This window comes from Oncorhynchus mykiss, chromosome 12, assembly GCF_057628025.1.
Source record: "Oncorhynchus mykiss isolate SJ-2025 chromosome 12, ASM5762802v1, whole genome shotgun sequence".
Taxonomy (NCBI): Eukaryota; Metazoa; Chordata; class Actinopteri; order Salmoniformes; family Salmonidae; genus Oncorhynchus; species Oncorhynchus mykiss.
The window spans coordinates 51,857,456-51,881,692 of record NC_143033.1 but is presented as its reverse complement, the minus strand read 5'-3'; the positions used below and the strand labels follow the sequence as shown (position 1 = coordinate 51,881,692).

At 44.2% G+C, this 24,237-nt stretch overlaps 2 protein-coding genes across 3 annotated transcripts in view; one reads left to right on the top strand and one right to left on the bottom strand.

Moving 5' to 3' along the window:
• Positions 1–24,237, top strand: part of LOC110537737 (long-chain-fatty-acid--CoA ligase 6) — a 90,189-nt gene that overhangs the window by 12,689 nt on the left and 53,263 nt on the right. The gene's annotated exons all lie outside the window — the stretch shown is intronic.
• Positions 9,166–14,313, bottom strand: LOC100135950 (interferon regulatory factor 1b). 2 transcript variants are annotated; one of them, NM_001124293.1, is given in 10 exon segments: positions 9,166–9,690; positions 9,692–9,733; positions 9,735–9,824; positions 10,302–10,431; positions 10,590–10,624; positions 10,745–10,979; positions 11,309–11,520; positions 11,693–11,792; positions 12,037–12,128; positions 13,501–13,640. In NM_001124293.1, coding segments are annotated over 9 exon segments (993 nt in total). In that variant the 5' UTR covers positions 12,124–12,128; positions 13,501–13,640; the 3' UTR covers positions 9,166–9,628.

The following is a 24,237-nucleotide window of genomic DNA, read 5'->3' as shown; positions in this document are numbered from 1 at the left end:
TTCCACATTTTGTTATGTTGCAGCCTTATTCTAAAATGGATTCAATTAAACATGTTCCTCATTATTGTACACACAATACCCCATAATGACAAAGTGAAAACATGTTTTTAGAAATACCCTTTGCTATGAGACTCGAAATTGAGCTCAGCTGCATCCTGTTTCCATTGATCATCCATCCATTGATGTTTCTAGAACTTGATTGGACTCCATCTGTGATAAATTCAATTGGTTGGGTATTATTTGGAAAGGCACACACCTGTCTATATAAGGTCCCACAGTTGACAAGTGCATGTCAGAGCAAAAACGAATCCATGAGGTCGAAGAATTTGTCCATAGAGCTCTGTGGGAGGATGGCGTCAAGGCACAGATTTGGGGAAGGGTACCAAAACATTTCTGCAGCCTTGAAGGTCCCCAAGAACACAGTTGCCTTCATCATTCTTAAATGGAAGCAGTTTGGAACCACCAAGACACTTCCTAGAGCTGGCCGCCCGGCCAAACTGAGCAATCGGGGGAGAAGGGCCTTGGTCAGGGATGTAACCAAGAACCCAATGGTCACTGACAGAGCTCCAGAGTTCCTCTGTGGAGATGGGAGAACCTTCCAGAAGGACAACCATCTCTGCAGCACTCCACCAATCAGGCCTTTATGGTAGAGTGGCCAGGCTGAAGCGACTCCTCAGTAAAATACAAATGACAGCCTGTGAGAAAACAAGATTCTCTGGTCTAATGAAACCAAGATTGAACTCTTTGGCATGAATGCCAAGCATCATGTCTGGAGGAAACCTAGCACCATGCTTTGATATGTTTTTCAGCTGCAGGGACTGGGAGACTAGTCAGGATTGAGGCAAAGATGAATGGAGCAAAGTACAGAGATACCCTTAATGCTCCAGAGTGCTCCAGAGTGCTCAGGATGCCAGACTGAGGTGAAGGTTCACCTTCCAACAGGACAATGACCCTAAGCACACAGCCAAGACAACGCAGGAGTGGCTTCGGGAAAAGTTTTTGAATATCCTTGTGGCCCAGCCAGACACCCGGAATTGAACCCGATCGAACATCTCTAGAGAGACTTGAAGATAGATCTGCGGCAACGCTCCTAATCCAACCTGACAGAGCTTGAGAGGATTTGCAGAGAAGAATGGGAGAAACTCCACAAATACAGGTGTGCCAAGCTTGTTGCCTCATACCCAAGAAGACTCGAGGATGTAAACGCTGCCAAATGTGCTTCAACAAGTACTGAGTAAAGGGTCTGAATACTTATGTAAATGTAATATTTCAGTTTTTTATTTTTTATATACATTAGCAAAGAATTCTAAAAAAATATTTTTTCTTTTACATCATGTGTGTAGATTGATGAGGGGAAAAAACAATTTAACATTTTAGAATAAGGCTTTAACGTAACAAATTGTGGATTAAGTCAAGGGGTCTGAATACTTTCCGAATGCACTGTATATAATTACTGTACTGGTACTCCCTGTATATAACCATGTTATTTTCTACTCCTTGTTTTATTCTTGTGTCACTATTTCATTTATTTTGATTTTTTGGGACCTTATCTTTAGCTCTGCATTGTTGGAAAAGGACCAGTAAGTAAGCATTTCACTGTTAGTCTACACCTGTTGTCCAGGAAGCATGTGAAAAATAACAGTTGATTTGATTTGATGTATGGATAAGGCTCCTGTTGCTGTGCTAACAGTTGCCTGGAGAAAGTGTGGTGATTTCTCTGTACCAATTCCATCCTTGTCAAGTATTCTGGACAGGTCACTACTTATGAGGAAAATATCTCAAACTCCATTAGCATTATTGCACAAGTATTTGAATAAAAAATGAAATGTTTAAACAACTATACTCTATATCTAAATATTATTATGATTCTGTATTTCTAGACTAGCTCAAATTCAGCACAGTTCTTTCAGCTCCAGTTTTAGAATGTAGAACAAGATGGTTCAATACAGTCGTGGCCAAAAGTTTTGAGAATGACACAAATATAAATTTTCACAAAGTCTGCTGCGTCAGTTTGTATGATGGCAATTTGCATATACTCCAGAATGTTATGAAGAGTGATCAGATTTTTTATTTATTTTATTTTACCTTTATTTAACCAGGTAGGCAAGTTGAGAACAAGTTCTCATTTACAATTGCGACCTGGCCAAGATAAAGCAAAGCAGTTCGACAGATACAACAACACAGAGTTACACATGGAGTAAAACAAACATACAGTCAATAATAAAGTATAAACAAGTCTATATACAATGTGAGCAAATGAGGTGAGAAGGGAGGTAAAGGCAAAAAAAGGCCTTGGTGGCAAGGTAAATACAATATAGCAAGTAAAACACTGGAATGGTAGTTTTGCAATGGAAGAATGTGCAAAGTAGAAATAAAAATAATGGGGTGCAAAGGAGCAAAATAAATAAATAAATGAAATACAGTTGGGAAAGAGGTAGTTGATAGGGCTAAATTATATGTGGGCTATGTACAGGTGCAGTAATCTGTGAGCTGCTCTGACAGTTGGTGCTTAAAGCTAGTGAGGGAGATAAGTGTTTCCAGTTTCAGAGATTTTTGTAGTTCGTTCCAGTCATTGGCAGCAGAGAACTGGAAAGAGAGGCGGCCAAAGAAAGAATTGGTTTTGGGGGTGACTAGAGAGATATACCTGCTGGAGCGTGTGCTACAGGTGGGAGATGCTATGGTGACCAGCGAGCTGAGATAAGGGGGGACTTTACCTAGCAGGGTCTTGTAGATGACATGGAGCCAGTGGGTTTGGCGACGAGTATGAAGCGAGGGCCAGCCAACGAGAGCGTACAGGTCGCAATGGTGGGTAGTGTATGGGGCTTTGGTGACAAAACGGATTGCACTGTGATAGACTGCATCCAGTTTGTTGAGTAGGGTATTGGAGGCTATTTTGTAAATTACATCGCCAAAGTCGAGGATTGGTAGGATGGTCAGTTTTACAAGGGTATGTTTGGCAGCATGAGTGAAGGATGCTTTGTTGCGAAATAGGAAGCCAATTCTAGATTTAACTTTGGATTGGAGATGTTTGATATGGGTCTGGAAGGAGAGTTTACAGTCTAACCAGACACCTAAGTATTTGTAGTTGTCCACGTATTCTAAGTCAGAGCCGTCCAGAGTAGTGATGTTGGACAGGCGGGTAGGTGCAGGTAGTGATCGGTTGAAGAGCATGCATTTAGTTTTACTTGTATTTAAGAGCAGTTGGAGGCCACGGAAGGAGAGTTGTATGGCATTGAAGCTTGCCTGGAGGGTTGTTAACACAGTGTCCAAAGAAGGGCCGGAAGTATACAGAATGGTGTCGTCTGCGTAGAGGTGGATCAGAGACTCACCAGCAGCAAGAGCGACCTCATTGATGTATACAGAGAAGAGAGTCGGTCCAAGAATTGAACCCTGTGGCACCCCCATAGAGACTGCCAGAGGTCCGGACAACAGACCCTCAGATTTGACACACTGAACTCTATCAGAGAAGTAGTTGGTGAACCAGGCGAGGCAATCATTTGAGAAACCAAGGCTGTTGAGTCTGCCGATGAGGATGTGGTGATTGACAGAGTCGAAAGCCTTGGCCAGATCAATGAATACGGCTGCACAGTAATGTTTCTTATCGATGGCGGTTAAGATATCGTTTAGGACCTTGAGCGTGGCTGAGGTGCACCCATGACCAGCTCTGAAACCAGATTGCATAGCAGAGAAGGTATGGTGAGATTCAAAATGGTCGGTAATCTGTTTGTTGACTTGGCTTTCGAAGACCTTAGAAAGGCATGGTAGGATAGATATAGGTCTGTAGCAGTTTGGGTCAAGAGTGTCCCCCCCTTTGAAGAGGGGGATGACCGCAGCTGCTTTCCAATCTTTGGGAATCTCAGACGACACGAAAGAGAGGTTGAACAGGCTAGTAATAGGGGTGGCAACAATTTCGGCAGATAATTTTAGAAAGAAAGGGTCCAGATTGTCTAGCCCGGCTGATTTGTAGGGGTCCAGATTTTGCAGCTCTTTCAGAACATCAGCTGAATGGATTTGGGAGAAGGAGAAATGGGGAAGGCTTGGGCGAGTTGCTGTTGGGGGTGCAGTGCTGTTGACAGGGGTAGGAGTAGCCAGGTGGAAAGCATGGCCAGCAGTAGAAAAATGCTTATTGAAATTTTCAATTATGGTGGATTTATCAGTGGTGACAGTGTTTCCTATCTTCAGTGCAGTGGGCAGCTGGGAGGAGGTGTTCTTATTCTCCATGGACTTTACAGTGTCCCAGAACTTTTTTGAGTTAGTGTTGCAAGAAGCAAATTTCTGCTTGAAAAAGCTAGCCTTGGCTTTTCTAACTGCCTGTGTATAATGGTTTCTAGCTTCCCTGAACAGCTGCATATCACGGGGGCTGTTCGATGCTAATGCAGAACGCCATAGGACGTTTTTGTGTTGATTAAGGGCAGTCAGGTCTGGGGAGAACCAAGGGCTATATCTGTTCCTGGTTCTAAATTTCTTGAATGGGGCATGTTTATTTAAGATGGTTAGGAAGGCATTTTTAAAAAATATCCAGGCATCCTCTACTGACGGGATGAGGTCAATATCCTTCCAGGATACCCCGGCCAGGTCGATTAGAAAGGCCTGCTCGCTGAAGTGTTTCAGGGAGCGTTTTACAGTGATGAGAGGAGGTCGTTTGACCGCTGACCCATTACGGATGCAGGCAATGAGGCAGTGATCGCTGAGATCTTGGTTGAAGACAGCAGAGGTGTATTTAGAGGGGAAGTTGGTTAGGATGATATCTATGAGGGTGCCCGTGTTTAAGGCTTTGGGGAGGTACCTGGTAGGTTCATTGATAATTTGTGTGAGATTGAGGGCATCAAGTTTAGATTGTAGGATGGCTGGGGTGTTAAGCATGTTCCAGTTTAGGTCGCCTAGCAGCACGAGCTCTGAAGATAGATGGGGGGCAATCAGTTCACATATGGTGTCCAGAGCACAGCTGGGGGCAGAGGGTGGTCTATAGCAGGCGGCAACGGTGAGAGACTTGTTTTTAGAAAGGTGGATTTTTAAAAGTAGAAGTTCAAATTGTTTGGGTACAGACCTGGATAGTAGGACAGAACTCTGCAGGCTATCTTTGCAGTAAATTGCAACACCGCCCCCTTTGGCAGTTCTATCTTGTCTGAAAATGTTGTAGTTTGGAATTAAAATGTCTGAATTTTTGGTGGTCTTCCTAAGCCAGGATTCAGACACAGCTAGAACATCCGGGTTGGCAGAGTGTGCTAAAGCAGTGAATAGAACAAACTTAGGGAGGAGGCTTCTAATGTTAACATGCATGAAACCAAGGCTATTACGGTTACAGAAGTCGTCAAAAGAGAGCGCCTGGGGAATAGGAGTGGAGCTAGGCACTGCAGGGCCTGGATTCACCTCTACATCGCCAGAGGAACATAGGAGGAGTAGAATAAGGGTGCGACTAAAAGCAATAAGAATTGGTCGTCTAGAACGTCTGGAACAGAGAGTAAAAGGAGGTTTCTGGGGGCGATAAAATAGCATCAAGGTATAATGTACAGACAAAGGTAAGGTAGGATGTGAATACAGTGGAGGTAAACCTAGGTATTGAGTGATGAAGAGAGAGATATTGTCTCTAGAAACATCATTGAAACCAGGAGATGTCATTGCATGTGTGGGTGGTGGAACTAATAGGTTGGATAAGGTATAGTGAGCAGGACTAGAGGCTCTACAGTGAAATAAGCCAATAAACACTAACCAGAACAGCAATGGACAAGACATATTGACATTAAGGAGAGGCATGCTTAGTCGAGTGATCAAAAGGGTCCAGTGAGTGGAGAGGTTGGTTTAGGGTCACGGCGATTTAGACAGCTAGCCAAGCCAACCGGTAGCAAGCTAGCATAGGATGGAGTCTGTTGTTAGCCACCTCTTGCGTTCGGTCAGTAGATTAGTGGGGTTCCGTGTGGTAGAGGGGATTAATCCAAATCACACAACAACAAAAATAAGAACAATAGATATAGTTATAGAGGCCCGAGAAGAAAACATAATAATTCAAATAAATAAATTGTCCGATTGTCTATTCAGATAGCAGCCGGAAAGACAGCTAACGGTTAGCGGGCCGCAGATGGGCGTTCCGGTAACGTCGCGACAGAGGAGCCAGCCGGATCTCCTTCAGGTAGATAACGTCGGCAGTCCGGTTGTGAAGGCCCAGTGGGGCTCCGCGTAGGCAGTGAAACGGGTCCGGATAGGTGACTGCAGCCCAGGAGTGAATGATGGAACTCAGGCGTGATTGACGGAGCTGGCTAGCACCGGAACAATCGATGTTTGCTCCGGAATCGACGAAAGCCGACTGTCACACGGATAGCAGCTAGCTAGCTGTGAGATCCGGGTATGAATGTCCAGAGAGCAGTTGAAATCCAGGGACATGGAGAGAAAAATTGGTCCGGTATGTTCCGTTCCGAGCCGCGCTGCGCCGTACAAAACTGGCGATAGATTTTCGATAGATTTTCGAACTAAAGGACAGCCGATGACCACAAACCGTGGTTAGCTTCTGATTAGCTTCTGGGCTAGCTCCTGGCTAGCTTCTGGCTAGTTTCTGGCCAGCCTCCTGGAGTTTCTGGCTAGCTTCCTGAAGGATTGCAGATCTGAGGTAAATAATACTTTTTTATAAATATAAATTGGTGAGGCTGGTTGCAGGAGAGTGTTTAGAAGATGAGTTGATGGAAAATAAAAATAAAATGTATGTGAAAAAAGTTGTAAATATATATATATACAGGACACGACAAGACGAGGACAAAAGACGTCTGAACTGCTATGCGATCTTGGATGATCTGACTGGGACTGGGGCGAAGGTTCACTTTCCAACAGGACAACGGCCCTAAACACACGGCCAAGAAAACAGAGTGGCTTAGATGAATTGCAATTAATTGCAAAGTCCCTTTTTGCCATGCAAATGAACTGAATCCCCCCAAAAACATTTCCACTGCATTTCAGCACTGCCACAAAAGTACCAGCTGATTCTCTCGTTAACACAGGTGTGAGTGTTGACGAGGACAAGGCTGGAGATCACTTTGTCATGCTGATTGAGTTCGAATAACAGACTGGAAGCTTCAAAAGGAGGATGGTGCTTTGAATCATTGTTCTTCCTCTGTTAACATGGTTACCTACAAGGAAACACGTGCGTGCCGTCATCATTGCTTTGCACAAAAAGGGCTTCACAGGCAAGGATATTGCTGCCAGTAAGATTGCACCTAAATCAGCCATTTATCGGATCATCAAGAACTTCAAGGAGAGCGGTTCAATTGTTGTGAAGAAGGCTTCAGGGCTCCCAATAAAGTCCAGCAACCGCCAGGGCCGTCTCCTAAAGTTGATTCAGCTGCGGGATCGGGGCACCACCAGTACAGAGCTTGCTCAGGAATGGCAGCAGGCAGGTGTGAGTGCATTTGCACGCACAGTGAGGCAAAGACTTTTGGAGGATGACCTGGTTTCAAGAAGGGCAGCAAAGAAGCCACTTCTCTCCAGGAAAAACATTAGGGACAGACTGATATTCTGCAAAAGGTACAGTGATTTGACTACTGAGGACTGGGGTAAAGTCATGTTCTCTAATGAATCCCCTTTCCGATTGTTTGGGGCATCCGGAAAAAAGCTTGTCCGGCATCCTGAGACAATTCATGTGTGGGGTTGCTTCTCAGCTAAGGGAGTGGGCTCACTCACAATTTTACTTAATACCACAGCCATGAATAAAGAATGGTACCAACACATCCTCAGAGAGAAATTTCTCCCAACCATCCAGGAACAGTTTGGTGATGAACAATTCATTTTCCAGCATGATGGAGCACCTTGCCACAAGGCAAAAGTGATAACTAAGAGGCTCGGGGAAGAAAAAACATTGATATTTTGTGTCCATGACCAGGAAACTCCCCAAACCTTAATCCCATTGAGAAATTGTGGTCAATCCTCAAGAGGTGGGTGGACAAACAAAAACCCACAAATGCTGACCAACTCCAAGCATTGATGATGCAAGAATGGCCAGCCATCAGTCAGGATGTGGTCCAGAAGTTAATTGACAGCATGCTAAGGCAGATTGCAACGGTCTTGAAAAAGAAGGGTCAAACACTGCAAATATTGACTCCTTGCATCAACTTCATGTAATTGTCAATAAACACTTATGAAATGCTTATAATTATATGCTTATAATTATACTTCAGTATTCCATAGTAACATCTGACAAAAATATCTAAAGACACTGAAGCAGCAAACTTTGTGGATATTAATATTTGTGTCATTCACAAAACTTTTGGCCACGACTGTATAATACAATGGACAATAAAATGTATACCTTGTATTAAGTACACTGCGATGATTTGTCAAACTACCGAAATAGGAAATGAGAACAATTATAAAACATGGATTGTCTCCACCCACCTGTTTATCTGCTTGCCTGCCTTGACTCTGAACCCACCTGCCTGACATACTGCCTGCCCTGACCTCGAACCTGCCTGCCACTCTGTACCTCCTGGACTCTGACCTTGTTATGATCTTTTGCCTGTCCACGACCATTCTCTTGCCTGCCCCTTGGATTATAATAAATATCAGAGACTCTAACCATCTGCCTCCTGTGTCTGCATCTGGGTCTCGCCCTGTGCCCTCATAGCTTCTGTGGAAAGTAGTTGCAAAAGTAGTTTGACCCGTTTCCGAGAAACGTTTACAAACCTGACATGAAAAAATGTGCATCGGTATTCAACAGTGTTTTATATGCTTGAGTCTGAGAAAGTAATTCCTCTCTAATTTATATAGTAGTGTAGTTTACAACAGCTGGGAATAATCATGTGATTTACACACAATGCTGTGTTAAATCCCCTTAACCATTAAAAAAAAAAACTTTTATGCTCTGTTAAAAGCCTTGCCACTTTGAAGAATGGCAAAAAGACTCCCTTCAAAACCAATCTGTTTCCAATAAAGTGTTATTCTACAATTATTACATTGTAATTTACAATATTACTATAGACTTGCATCAGGCTGTTGCCTGTTGCGCAGTGATGCATTGGACACTGTCAGCTCCCCATGTCTTAGATAGCTAACTCATCCGGTTATATAGGCTGTTCTCCCCTCATCAAAACCTCTCTAAAAGTATGTCATGTCAGATATAAATATTTGTAGATATTAAGTATAGTATACAATATATGAACTATACAGTATACACACAACTCACAATAGGTTGGCATTTAATTTAATTTGTACAAAAAAAAAAAAACTATGATATAAAATATATATACAAATATACACAAAATGACATCTTTAACACCTTTCACCAAATGAACAGACATTTTCTCAAAATAGTTCGTTATGAATGATTATCGTCCGGGAATATACTGCTGTATACCATATAGTGTGTAAATAACGGAACATTTTGTCACACCTGATGTTGCTCATCCAAGTGGAGAGTTGATGTGATGTTTTGGCAATGGGCTAGGTGCCATCATATCAACTGTGGATCTTGTAAATGAGCTATTCATACTGAGTACAATACAGCTATGAGCACGATTTAACAAAGAGTGGAAACACAGTAGAGAGTACCAGACATACTTCCTTTCAAAAATGCTACCAAAGGTTTTAGAGATCCTCCAACTGTCACAGAGCAGCATTCGTCAAATGCCAAAGATGGTGTAGCTTGACTTCAAGAAAAAGTCGGGAATGAAGTCTTTTGGTTCTGTTCAGGGTCTGAGAGAGCGGGCCTCAGAGTGGGCATGTGATCTGTTGGGGATAACTGGATGTGTTGTTGTTCAGTGACCAGTAGTCGGTGTAAGGGATGTCGTCAATGATCGGTAGTCCTGAGATGAGTTCTGTGTACAGCCGCAGCTCTATTTCCTCCCCTGTCAGACGAACAAAACAAAGGAGGTCAGTGATGCAAGAGAATCACAGCTGAAAGATGGCACAGACTTCGTCTTATGTTTTGCAATATTGACAGCGGCCTTGTTAGATGATTTTGGATGCAATGGTAAAAACTGAAGCTTAGGCTCTGGTCAAATCATTCACTTCTATGTCTGCCATCTATTTACCATATATGCGTTATCATGTTTCACACCTTATGCACATGAGAAGGAAATATTATTGATTGAAGCACTGTCCTCAATCGTCTCAGTGTTTTACATGTGACAGATTTGTTTAACAAATATGTTTACAATGGCCTACAGAATCCAGAGTTTTCCTATTCATTTTCCTTGTTTGTAGTCTTTCATTTTGACTAACAAATGTTTTACAAAGACAATGCATGGAGACAGGACGAAATCCTGCCGTTGAATACTACAGTATAATTAACAGCCTGATTCCATCTAGCATCATTTATTTACCTGAGTTATCACTCCATTGGCTCTCTGGACTGTGGTAAGACTCTGCAGTGTCGAAGGACTCTGAGGTGTCTACTTCATTGCTCAGGAACCTCTTGTCGTTTACACTGCCTTGCTCCCAAAGCTGTGTCATCTAAATGGGCAAAACACAGGTGATGAGCCTGGTTGAATTTTTGCTAGGTTTAACTGTGTTAGAATTTCTAGTATTCAATACAGAATATCTGGCAAACATGGATTATTCCTGATAATTAAAAAAGCACACTGAACTTGTAGTGGTAGAGACAAACTTACCTCAATAAGGGTTTCTTGGTGACTGTCTTCATAGTCTGTAAAGTTGAAGAAGGGCAATTGGCATGAGCATTGTGCAAACCTCAATTACATTTGCAGCCCACACTCAAACACAAAGAGTTTAGTCAAACCCAAATATCTAGCAAGGTTAATCTTACCTGTGGGGTGGTCTGGTGACACTTGGAAAGATGTGTAGAAGTTGTTGGTGCTGTCTGGGCCTATTTCCACACTGGTGGAACACTCTGGAGCAAATGTGAAATCATCTAGGCTGTCTGTGCTGTCTACTATGCTTTCCTGTGTCATACTGTCCTCCTGCGGGTGTGTGTTGGTATTGAGGTCCTCGGGGCAAATGGTTTCGCTGTACGACATTCCCTCTGTCTTGATCTGTGACCCCTAGAAGAGACAATAGCAAAACATGAAGTAAGATTATAATGTTCATCTCTGTTGACACTGGCTTGGATACAGCCAGCCGAAATAGGCATGCACAGGTCTTTATATAGCAGAGGGAATACATTACTACAATGATGATAGGGATTCTAAAGTGGGTTGAATGGGTTCTGAAGTGGGTTGAAGGGATTCTAAAGTGGGTTGAAGGGATTCTAAAGCGGGTTGATGGGATTCTAAAGTGGGTTGAAGGGATTCTAAAGTGGGTTGAAGGGATTCTAAAGTGGGTTGAAGGGATTCTAAAGCGGGTTGCAGTTAAAAAAGGAATATAACCATACCTTGTTATTTTTCTTTACAGTGTTTGCTTTTGACCTCTTGTTATTTGGCTTGGAGTGGACGTTCTTCATCTTGTAGACACGCACCGCTCCACTCCCTCTGTTGATGCTTTTGTCTTTCACTTCCTCTATGTCAGGAAGGGAGTTCATTGCACAGCGGAAATTAGCCTTCCATGTCTTAGGGTCCGGTTTAGTCTCGCCTTGTATGAATTTCCCTGCATCCACAGACAAGTGACATCATTGTTATTACGATGCAGTAAGTATATTGTAAAACCTTACGGTGCTGAAGTGCATAGTGCGCAGAGCATATGATGCATCTTCGGTAAAATTACATTTTATTATGAGAGGGGCTATAATAGGTAGTCTAGGTATGTGTTATTTGCTCACCTGTGTGCATGGCCCATTGCTTGAACAGACATGCGTCCTTGTTCAAGTCCCATCCATGACGTGCAGCATGCTTCCATGGGATGGAGAAAATCTTATTGTCCTGAACAAAAACCACAAAGCAATGGGTTTCAAATGAGAGCCTCCTATCTCTCACCTCAGCTTCTCCTCTACATGCTTGGTTTTGAGTAGTCCTTCTCATGGGTAATAGTGCTTAATATGCTTGGAGCTGTCAATGTCTGGACTAAGTTCTCTTCTTACAATGAGTGTCCGCCACTGCAATGTTTCAGGGAGTATTTGTTTCCTTTGTACATACAAATGCATTAGATGAGTCTGATGAGTCTTACCTTGTCCACCCACACCAATCCACTGATGGTGTTGGACTCAATCTTTTCCTCCAACCAAGGTCTCATTCTCATCCTAGACACAGGCATGGTTCCTGGGAGAGGAAGGAGAATAGATTAGCTCAGTTTTAGCCACATGGAATGTGAGGTAGATGTGCACGCATGTTACTCAGGCCCTCCTCCCACTGCCCTTCTCAGTTAGTGCAGATGTTTAGTCCAGTGAAGCTCATGACCTAGCCTTGGCAGACTATAGTCTGAGATTAATGTGCATTCCCAGTAAACACTCCTATCCCACTTGGACCAGCTCATACATAAAGCATCCTCCATTCAGGCTGCAAAGGTATAATTTCTTTCCGTAGCTATCATTAATGGCGAGCTGCCAGAAAATATGTGTACTGTCTTAATAAAACACAATTTTCCATTAACATTTCGTGCTTTCGAACAATTTAGGACGTTGAACAACGCGTTCAGCGAACGGTGTACAACATCCTAAATTGCCCGAAATTACGAAAAATTGTGGTGGCAATTTGTGTTTTATTAAGACAGTACACATATTTTTCGGGGGTTCGCCATTAAAGATAGTTAAGGAGGGTAATTGTGCCTTTACAGTCTGAATGGAGGATGCTTTAAGTACGAGCCGGTCCAGGAGAAGCACGAGTGTAGTATCGGGAATGCACATCAATTCTAGACGATATGCAGCTCTAGCGCCCACTATCGGATGCCTAGTCTCGTCATGACCAGGAAGTGTGATGTAGCCATGACCATTGTCAACGACTGTCAAATTATTGGACTATCCAAATCAGTGAAAGAAAGCAGTACTAGTATTTCTGTCATGTGCATTTAATAGGACTACATTGAACGTCTTTAAAAGTATTTTTCGTTGTCTTATTCAAGCAGATAAAGAGTTTGGTTATATCTAGTGCATCCCAGGTTAAATGGAGCAGGTTCTTTAGTGCTTAAAAAGAACACGATGGACATATTCAACAAATAACATGCACACTCTGATCGTGCACTGAGCAAGCGAACGGATTTAAACCAATGCATTACAGTGCCTAGATACGTTACAAACAGTGTTACACCTAGACCTACTAAAACGTGCAATTATTTATATGTTAACTAGAGCTCTTGAAAAGTCATAATATACTACTGCAATTTTCTATTAGCTACTTGCATTACTTCGGCTAGGTTAATTCACCAACAGGTTGACCGTACAGCCACAACCCTTTGCTTCAAGGCGCGTTCGTGTCAGTGTAATATTATCTGTCAAAATATGTGGACTATGCCCAATGACAAGATGCACGCTGCTGCACACACGTAAAAACAAATGCGAGTCTCTATTTTTTTTAAATGCCTACAGGCCTACTATAAATACAAACTATATTGTCTATAAATATGTACAAAGAGAGCTATGAGCACAGTTTATATGTGGCCTAGTAGTGCATGCAATAAGAAAATAAAATCACTTACAGCTGCAATATGATGTCGCTTAATCCGATTGATTAGAAATGTAGCCTAAAAGCAGGTATTCTCTTTTGTAAAGATGGAGCGAGAAGTTGTTCCTCTGTTATTCCTTGTAATATCCACTCTGGTCTTCATTGACAGTGTGTACACTCTGCTGAAGGAACAATGGTTTTTATACAGAGATGCTGGGACTTCCCCACTTAGTAGCATGCATACGGTTTTGGCAGCAGTCCGCATCTGCGCCGAATGTCACAACAAGGACGGCGCGCTCAAACTACAGGCAACCTGATTTCCGAGAAATCATGCCGTTGTGAGCGAAGCTATGATAGTCATGATAAGGCGTGAACAGACCCAATAAAGTAGCTATGCATGTTGATCGTAGCAGTATAACGAAGTATAATTTACAATATCTAGGCTTTTTTTATTTCTTATTGTTTTCAGTTAAAATGTTAAATTCTGCATGACTATTGATAGTTTATTAATTTAACTTGTGTTTATAGAATATATAGAGATGATGCATAGTAAACAGGCTATCTTATCAGTTAAGTAATCCTTCCACACGTATTCCTATAATTTAATTGAATTATATTAGAGAAAACGATTCCATTATTTAATTGCATAACTATGCCAAATACAACCACTGGGTTGTATTTCTATTCTATTATTGGTGCAATTATGTCCCGCCAAGCATCAAAAGCCCAGGCATAGGCAAGCCCTTTTAAATAAATCGCAATCGAACTGAGAAGTCGCGCTTTTCCTGGAAATAGTGTAGGTATTAAAAGCACCGACAGGGGAAGTGTTGACTTGTTCAGTTGGTACAGGGTGCCACAGACTCCAGTCAGACTTCATGTAAATCACTGCTGACACGAGCTGCTTGTTTACAAAAGAAAGCACTTATACCAATTGCCAACTGCTACAAAGTTAAGCAATCATGTTATGTATTACTATTCAAGAATCGCCAACGTTCGAATGTTAACAGCATGAAACTGCCATGCACTTTATTATAAGGACTTGGAGTGATCTGCTTTAATCTCAATTGTCTCATATTGCATAAATACAGAAACGCGTATTTAACAGTGTTCTGATTTACAGTGCAGAGGTTAATCCGCCAGGAAACCCTTCGTCAAGCAGGAACACGTCACCCGTCTTTTCCATAAAATGACTGTTGTGTTTGAGCTCGGAGCGCGCGGGGGAGTTGTGTAATACAGTGTGTGGGTGTGTCTCAGTCCAATGAGGAAAAGCAGGGTATTTTCCTGCTGCGGACTTTTTGCTCCGTTCAAAAAGCCCAGGGTTTTCCCAATAGAAAAAAAGGATATCTCTCTTTTAATGGTGGTCAATATTATTTGTCCTTCATACAAATAATTTGGATTACCACCAACCCAATGTGTGTATAATTAACTATTTGGTATATCTTATCCAGGAGGCTTCTCACATGCAATGGGTAGCCTAGTACTTCAATATGTTTTACATGGTTGCTAAATCCCAACCTGGATGCTTTGTAAGACATCCCTTGCATTTGTATAGTGCTTTCATTTCACTACTTCTCAAATTGCAACTCACCACAAATCTGTCTGAAGAGGAAATATAGACAGCAGACTTCTTCACGTCTTTAATTGCAACTATTTTGAGGGCATGAGCATATGCATTAATACAATTTTTGGTTAAAGGCCTTGCAAAGCGTCCAGTATGTCTATAGAGCTCGCCAGGTTGTAGTCCGAAAAACCGGAAATTAACACCTCTGGTGTTGGGGAAAGAGTAGGGTTTGGTAATAAACAATGTATGGTCTGAGGTCAACACAGACTTATATTTTAGATTTTTTGTTCTATGAAATAACATCAGTCAGTTAACATGACCTTTATGAATTATGAAGCTTTTTTTGTTCTTTGTGTGCTTATTTTGATTACTTAAATGCTTCAAAATGTTTTTGTTTTTTTAAGTGACTGACTTTTAAATCAGTCACAGAATATGTATCAGAAATCTACACTGACGCCCCTGGGTCTTTATAAACCAAAAACTCACATGACATGTCTGAACAGATCAGATGTATAATATAATAAATGTCTGAATGTTAAACTGATGAGGAAAAAGTAGCCTCCATGCCATGCTTTGGAGATGAAGGAACTGAGAATAATAAATAGTCTGTTTGCAAGGAGAAATTCCCTCAAATGGGCATCTAAAGCTCTTCCTACAGAGGTCATACTACTAGAGTGAGTATATATACTGTATTGTCCCTGTCTGTCCTGCCTGTCTGTCTGTCTTCAGTGGAGAACAAAAAAAAAGAAGTAATATCTACCCTGCTCCAGAGATTTCCACCCTGACACCATCCAGAGGATAAATTCCAGCCTGTCTCAGACTGTGTGATGTGCCCAAATCTACACCTGGCCCACCATCCCATCTTCAGCCTGAACTGTCTTTAAAACAATGTATACCTGTGCAAAGAGGTAGTCCCCACCTTACACGATGTTGCTGGTTAGTTTTGGTTAGCCTCCCTACTCCCATCACCAGGACAGGCCTGGGACACTCCTGCACACTATGGCAGACCCAACCATGCAACAAGAGCTACACCAAGGTCTCCTGGGCACACCCAGAATGGAGCATTGGCAGCCACTCTGATCCCCTGCAGCAGATCCACTCATTTGGCAGGTGCTTCATCAGGGTGGACTGAAATCTGCCAACACTGCTCTCCCAGTTCCCGCTCTAGCCACTGCATCCAGCGACTTGAGGGAGGTCTGTAAAGTGTTCAGTCTGCTCTGCTCTCATGTGGTTGACCAGGGACCTTGGCAAAGTCCCAGTTCACTCAACAAATAGCTGCAGATAACCCTATGCCTGTTAGCTCTTATGGGAACTGAGCTGGGGGCTTAGGCTAATGCACCTAAATGCGCAAACTATTGTTTCAAAATGGACACAATTGATGTTTGGGTACAGGACTCGTGTCCTGACATTCTGGTTCTTTCAGAAACATGGTTAAAGGGTTATGTATCTGATAAAGACGTTGAAGTAAATTATTATAATGTATTTAGATGTGACAGATTACAGAAAGGGGGTGTAGTGGCCGTATGCAGTACCAGTCAAACGTTTTGACACACCTACTCATTCAAGGGTTTTCTTTATTTTGACTCTTTTCTACATTGTATAATATTAGTGAAGACATGAAAACTATGAAATAACACAAAAGTGTTAAACAAATCAAAATATATTTTTTATTCTTCAAAGTAGCCACCTTTTGCCTTGATGACAGCTTTGCACACTCTTGGCATTCTCTCAACCAGCTTCATCTGGAATGCTTTTCCAGCAGTCTTGAAGGAGCTCCCACATATGCTGAGCATTTGCTGGCTGCTTTTTCTTCACTCTGCGGTCATAGCATCCCAAAAAATCTCAATTGGGTTGAAGTGGGGTGATTGTGGAGGCCAGGTCATCTGATGCAGCACTCCATCACTCTCCTTGGTCAAATAGCCCTTACACAGCCTGGAGGTGTGTTTTGGGTCATTGTCCTGTTGAAAAACAAATGATAGTCCCACTTAGCTCAAACCAGATGGGATGGCGTATCACTGCAGAATGCTGTGGTAAATAGGGCTATTTTCTGTATACATTACAACCCCTACCTTGTTACAACACAACTGATTGGTTCAAACACATTTAAGAAGGAAAGACATTCCACAAAATAACTTTTAACAAGTCACAGCTGTTAATTGAAATGCATTCAAAAGTGACTACCTCATGAAGCTGGTTGAGAGAATGCCATGAGTGTGCAAATCTGTCATCAAGCCAAAGAATGGCTACTTTGAAGAATCTCAAGTATATATCGGTTTGTTTAACACTTGTTTGGTTACTACATGATTCCTTATGTGTTATTTCATAGTTTTGATGTCTTCACTATTATTCTACAATGTAGAAAATAAAAAAATAAGAAAATCCCTTGAATGAGTAGGTGTTTCCAAACTTTTGACGGCATCCACATCTTTGCATTTTTGAGTACCCGATAAATGTTAGCTCTTGGTTGTAAATGTGTCCATAAACCAGAATACACATTTATTTATTGCTGGGATTTACCTACCCCCTGCTGCCATGATGGATGTTATTGGTATTATTTCCAAGTGTTTAACACCTTTTCTGTCCTCGGAGTTGGTCATTTTAGGGGATTTGAATCTGGATTGGCTATCATTGGCCTCAAATCAATTTAAGAGTATATGCATTGATTTTAAACTAACTCAACTGATCTCAAAACAACACATAGCTAAATATGAAAAACCCTGGTAACTCCTCATTCATTGATTTAATTATAGCACAACTCAGGATATGAGCCAGATGCAGACACGGGAGGCAGATAGTACCGTTCACAGATTATGTTTTTTTAAACACAGGGCAGGAAAAGGGCAAGTCGAGGGCAGACAGAGGTTTGTGGTCGGGTCAGAATCAAGCAGGTGGTCTTGAGAAGAGCCAACCCGGGCTCTCTTCCAGCTATGACGACAGCGGCGGACAAACATCTGGGCCGAGGGTTTGCTTACCTTAAAACTGACAGGTCTGTGAGAGCCGGAATTCTTGCTGGTTGGTAGGTGATCAAATACTTATGTTATGCAATCAAATGCAAATTAATTATTAAAAAATCATACAATGTGATTTTCAGGATTTTTGCTTTAGATTCCGTCTCTCACAGTTGAAGTGTACCTATGATAAAAATGACAGACCTCTACACGCTTTGTAAGTAGGAAAACCTGCAAAATCAGCAGCGTATCAAATACTTGTTCTCCCCACTGTATATCTCTGACTCTGCTGGTGATCCTTCTAAATTTTGAAAAACAGAAAATGCACTGAAGTGTGCAAATTCCTCTTCTTCTCTGCCTCAGCAAGTTCTGTCTGACTCTGGCATCATAACTTAAAATAATGCAATAAGTGATCATTTTAATCATCATTTTATCCCGGGAGTGTCAGGTGCGTGAATGAGGACCCAAAAGCGAATTAACAAACAGAGTTTCTTTAATGATGAACACACGTGGGCTCAGATGGACAGGTAGATTCCGACAGGACAGGACAAGGTTGCAGCAAACACGATGATAGTCTGGTTCAGGCATGAGACACACAAACAAGAATCCGACAAAGACAGGAGCAGAAACAGAGAGAGATATAGGGACCTAATCAGAGGGAAAAAGGGAACAGGTGGGAAAAGGGGTGAATGAGGTAGTCAGAGAAGACAAGGAACAGCTGGGGGAAAGAGGGACAGAAACGGTAACCTAGTACGACCAGCAGAGGGAGACAGGGTGAAAGGAAAGGACAGAAACAAGACACAACATGACAGTACCCCCCCACTCACCGAGCGCCTCCTGGCGCACTCGAGGAGGAAGCCTGGCGGCAACGGAGGAAATCATCGATCAGCGCACGGTCCAGCACGTCCCGAGAGGGAACCCAACTCCTCTCCTCAGGACCGTACCCCTCCCAATCTACGAGGTACTGGTGACCACGGCCCCGAGGACGCATGTCCAAAATCCTACGGACCCTGTAGATGGGTGCGCCCTCGACAAGGATGGGGGGGGGGGGGGGGAGACGAGCGGGGGCGCGAAGAACGGGCTTGATACAGGAGACATGGAAGACCGGGTGGACGCGCCGAAGGTATCGCGGAAGAAGAAGTCGAACTGCGACAGGATTAATGACCCGAGAAATACGGAACGGACCAATGAACCGCGGGGTCAACTTGCGAGAAGCCGTCTTAAGGGGAAGGTTCTGAGTGGAGAGCCAAACTCTCTGACCGCGACAATATCTAGGACTCTTAGTTCTACGCTTATTAGCAGCCCTCACAGTCTGCGTCCTATAACGGCAAAGTGCAGACCTGACCCTCTTCCAGGTGCGCTCGCAACGTTGGACAAAAGCCTGAGCGGAGGGGACGCTGGACTCGGCGAACTGAGATGAGAACAGCGGAGGCTGGTACCCGAGGCTACTCTGAAAAGGAGATAGCCCGGTCGCAGACGAAGGAAGCGAGTTGTGGGCGTATTCTGCCCAGGGGAGCTGTTCTGACCAAGACGCAGGGTTGCGAAAAGAAAGACTGCGTAAGATGCGACCAATAGTCTGATTGGCCCGTTCTGCTTGACCGTTAGACTGGGGGTGAAAGCCGGAAGAGAGACTGACGGAAGCCCCAATCAAACGGCAAAACTCCCTCCAAAATTGAGACGTGAATTGCGGACCTCTGTCCGAAACGACGTCTGACGGAAGGCCATGAATTCTGAAAACATTCTCGATGATGATTTGTGCCGTCTCTTTAGCAGAAGGAAGCTTAGCAAGGGGAATGAAATGAGCCGCCTTAGAGAACCTATCGACAACCGTAAGAATAACAGTCTTCCCCGCTGACGAAGGCAGTCCGGTGACAAAATCTAAGGCGATGTGAGACCACGGTCGAGAGGGAATGGGAAGCGGCCTGAGACGGCCGGCAGGAGGGGAGTTACCGGACTTAGTCTGCGCGCAGACCGAACAAGCAGCCACGAAACGACGCGTGTCATGCTCCCGGGTGGGCCACCAAAAACGCTGGCGAATGGAAGCAAGCGTACCCCGAACGCCAGGGTGGCCGGCTAACTTGGCAGAGTGAGCCCACTGAAGAACGGCCAGACGAGTAGGAACGGGAACGAAAAGAAGGTTCCTAGGACAAGCGCGCGGCGACGGAGTGTGAGTGAGCGCTTGCTTTACCTGCCTCTCAATTCCCCAGACAGTCAACCCGACAACACGCCCCTCAGGGAGAATCCCCTCGGGGTCAGTGGAGGCTACTGAAGAACTGAAGAGACGAGATAAAGCATCAGGCTTGGTGTTCTTAGAGCCCGGGCGATAAGAAATCACGAACTAGAAACGAGCGAAAAACAGCGCCCAACGCGCCTGACGCGCATTAAGTCGTTTGGCAGAACGGATGTACTCAAGGTTCCTATGGTCAGTCCAAACGACAAAAGGAACGGTCGCCCCCTCCAACCACTGTCGCCATTCGCCTAGGGCTAACCGGATGGCGAGCAGTTCGCGGTTTCCCACATCATAGTTACGTTCCGACGGCGACAGGCGATGAGAAAAATACGCGCATGGGTGGACCTTGTCGTCAGAGAGGGAGCGCTGAGAAAGAATGGCTCCCACGCCCACCTCTGACGCGTCAACCTCGACAACGAACTGTCTAGTGACGTCAGGTGTAACAAGGACAGGTGCGGATGTAAAACGATTCTTGAGGAGATCAAAAGCTCCCTGGGCGGAAACGGACCACTTAAAGCACGTCTTGACAGAAGTAAGGGCTGTGAGAGGAGCTGCCACCTGACCGAAATTGCGGATGAAACGACGATAGAAGTTCGCGAAGCCGAGAAAGCGCTGCAGCTCGACGCGTGACTTAGGGACGGGCCAATCAATGACAGCTTGGACCTTAGCGGGATCCATCTTAATGCCTTCAGCGGAAATAACAGAACCGAGAAATGTGACGGAGGAGGCATGAAAAGAGCACTTCTCAGCCTTCACAAAAAGACAATTCTCTAAAAGGCGCTGGAGGACACGTCGAACGTGCTGAACATGAATCTGGAGTGACGGTGAAAAAATCAGGATATCGTCAAGGTAAACGAAAACAAAGATGTTCAGCATGTCTCTCAGGACATCATTGACTAATGCCTGAAAGACAGCTGGAGTGTTAGCGAGGCCGAAAGGAAGAACCCGGTATTCAAAGTGCCCTAACGGAGTGTTAAACGCCGTCTTCCACTCGTCCCCCTCCCTGATGCGCACGAGATGGTAAGCGTTACGAAGGTCCAACTTAGTGAAAAACCTGGCTCCCTGCAGGATCTCGAAGGCTGAAGACATAAGAGGAAGCGGATAACGATTCTTCACTGTTATGTCATTCAGCCCTCGATAATCTATGCAGGGGCGCAGGGACCCGTCCTTCTTCTTAACAAAAAAAACCCCCGCTCCGGCGGGAGAGGAGGAGGGGACTATGGTACCGGCGGCAAGAGCTACGGACAAATAATCTTCGAGAGCCTTACGTTCGGGAGCCGACAGAGAGTATAGTCTACCCCGGGGGGGAGTGGTTCCCGGAAGGAGATCAATACTACAATCATACGACCGGTGTGGAGGAAGAGAGGTGGCCCTGGACCGACTGAACACCGTGCGCAGATCGTGATATTCCTCCCTGTCAAATCACCAGGCTCCTCCTGTGAAGAAGAGACAGAGGAAACAGGAGGGATAGCAGACATTAAACATTTCACATGACAAGAGACGTTCCAGGAGAGGATAGAATTACTAGACCAATTAATGGAAGGATTATGACAAACTAGCCAGGGATGGCCCAAAACAACAGGTGTAAAAGGTGAACGAAAAATTAAAAAATAAATGGTTTCGCTATGATTACCAGAAACAGTGAGGGTTAAAGGTAGCGTCTCACGCTGAATCCTGGGGAGAGGACTACCATCCAGGGCGAACAAGGCCGTGGACTCCCTTAACTGTCTGAGAGGAATGTCATGTTCCCGAGCCCAGGTCTCGTCCATAAAACAGCCCTCCGCCCCAGAGTCTATTAAGGCACTGCAGGAAGCTGACGAACCGGTCCAGCGTAGATGGACCGACAAGGTAGTGCAGGATCTTGAAGGAGAGACAGGAGTAGTAGCGCTCACCAGTAGCCCTCCGCTTACTGACGAGCTCTGGCTTTTACTGGACATGAAGTGACAAAATGACCAGCAGAACCGCAATAGAGACAGAGGCGGTTGGTGATTCTCCGTTCCCTCTCCTTAGTCGAGATGCGGATACCTCCCAGCTGCATAGGCTCAGCACCCGAGCCGGCAGAGGAAGATGGTAGTGATGCGGAGAGGGGGGCAACGGAGAACGCGAGCTCCTTTCCACGAGCTCGGTGACGAAGATCAACCCGTCGCTCAATGCGAATAGCGAGTTCAATCAAGGAATCCACGCTGGAAGGAACCTCCCGGGAGAGAATCTCATCCTTTACCTCTGCGCGGAGACCCTCCAGAAAACGAGCGAGCAAAGCCGGCTCGTTCCAGCCACTGGAGGCAGCAAGAGTGCGAAACTCAATAGAGTAGTCTGTTATGGATCGATTACCTTGACATAGGGAAGACAGGGCCCTGGAAGCCTCCTCCCCAAAAACAGATCGATCAAAAACCCGTATCATCTCCTCCTTAAAGTCCTGATACTGGTTAGTACACTCAGCCCTTGCCTCCCAGATTGCCGTGCCCCACTCACGAGCCCGTCCAGTAAGGAGAGATATGACGTAGGCGACACGAGCAGTGCTCCTGGTGTAAGTGTTGGGCTGGAGAGAAAACACAATATCACACTGAGTGAGGAACGAGCGGCATTCAGTGGGCTCCCCAGAGTAACACGGCGGGTTATTGATTCTGGGCTCCGGAGATTCGAAAGCCCTGGAAGTGGCCGGTGGATCGAGGCGGAGATGGTGAACCTGTTCTGTGAGGTTGGAGACTTGGGTGGCCAGGGTCTCAACGGCATGTCGAGCAGCAGACAATTCCTGCTCGTGTCTGCCTAGCATCGCTCCCTGGATCTCGACGGCTGAGTGGAGAGGATCCGAAGTCGCTGGGTCCATTCTTGGTCGGATTCTTCTGTCAGGTGCGTGAATGAGGACCCAAAAGCGAATTAACAAACAGAGTTTCTTTAATGATGAACACACGTGGGCTCAGATGGACAGGTAGATTCCGACAGGACAGGACAAGGTTGCAGCAAACACGATGATAGTCTGGTTCAGGCATGAGACACACAAACAAGAATCCGACAAAGACAGGAGCAGAAACAGAGAGAGATATAGGGACCTAATCAGAGGGAAAAAGGGAACAGGTGGGAAAAGGGGTGAATGAGGTAGTCAGAGAAGACAAGGAACAGCTGGGGGAAAGAGGGACAGAAACGGTAACCTAGTACGACCAGCAGAGGGAGACAGGGTGAAAGGAAAGGACAGAAACAAGACACAACATGACAGGGAGGCTTTTTATTTGAGAGAAACTGTGGTTTAATTGACCCTGGTCAGTCAATCGACTGATATTTCCTCTGCCAGCCTCGAGCTGACTCAACTTCTATTTACATTTAATTTCAATAATTGACGTCTGTATTGTACAAGATGCCTTGCTTAAGATTGATGTAAAAAAAAAAATCCACTGGGACTGATATGCTTGATCCATTTTTGCTGCAGCTCTCTGCCCCCCTGATTGCTGAATCATTAACCCATATTTTTAACCTGATGATTATATCTGGTACTATCCCTAAGGTTTGGAAATCTGCCCATGTACTCTCCCTTCACAAAGGTGGTGACTCTTCTGACCTAAATAATTATCATCCTATTTCTAAACTTTCTCGTCTGGCTAAAATATTACAATCCTTAATCAATTCTCAGCTAAGATCTTTCTTATCTTTGAAATCTATTCTAAATGTACATCAGTCAGATTGTAGACCAGGCACTATGTCTGCTGCATCCCTAGTTATAAATGATGTGATTAACTGTATAGATAAAAGGCATACCCTTTCATTATCCTGTCCTTGACTTTCAATACTGTTGATCACGCACCTCTAATTCAGAGGCTTTCCTCAATTGGCTTAGACCGGGCTGTAACTGATTTAAAAATTACTTGACAGATATAACTCGATGTGTATCTGCTGACTGTGTTAAATCAGGTTTCCTGGATATTATGAAAGGTGTCCCGCAGAGGTTGATTCTGGGTCCTGTACCTTTTACTGTTTACATCAACAATATCGACTTGTCTGTAAAAAAAAAACTGTAACCTGCACTTGTATGCTGATGGT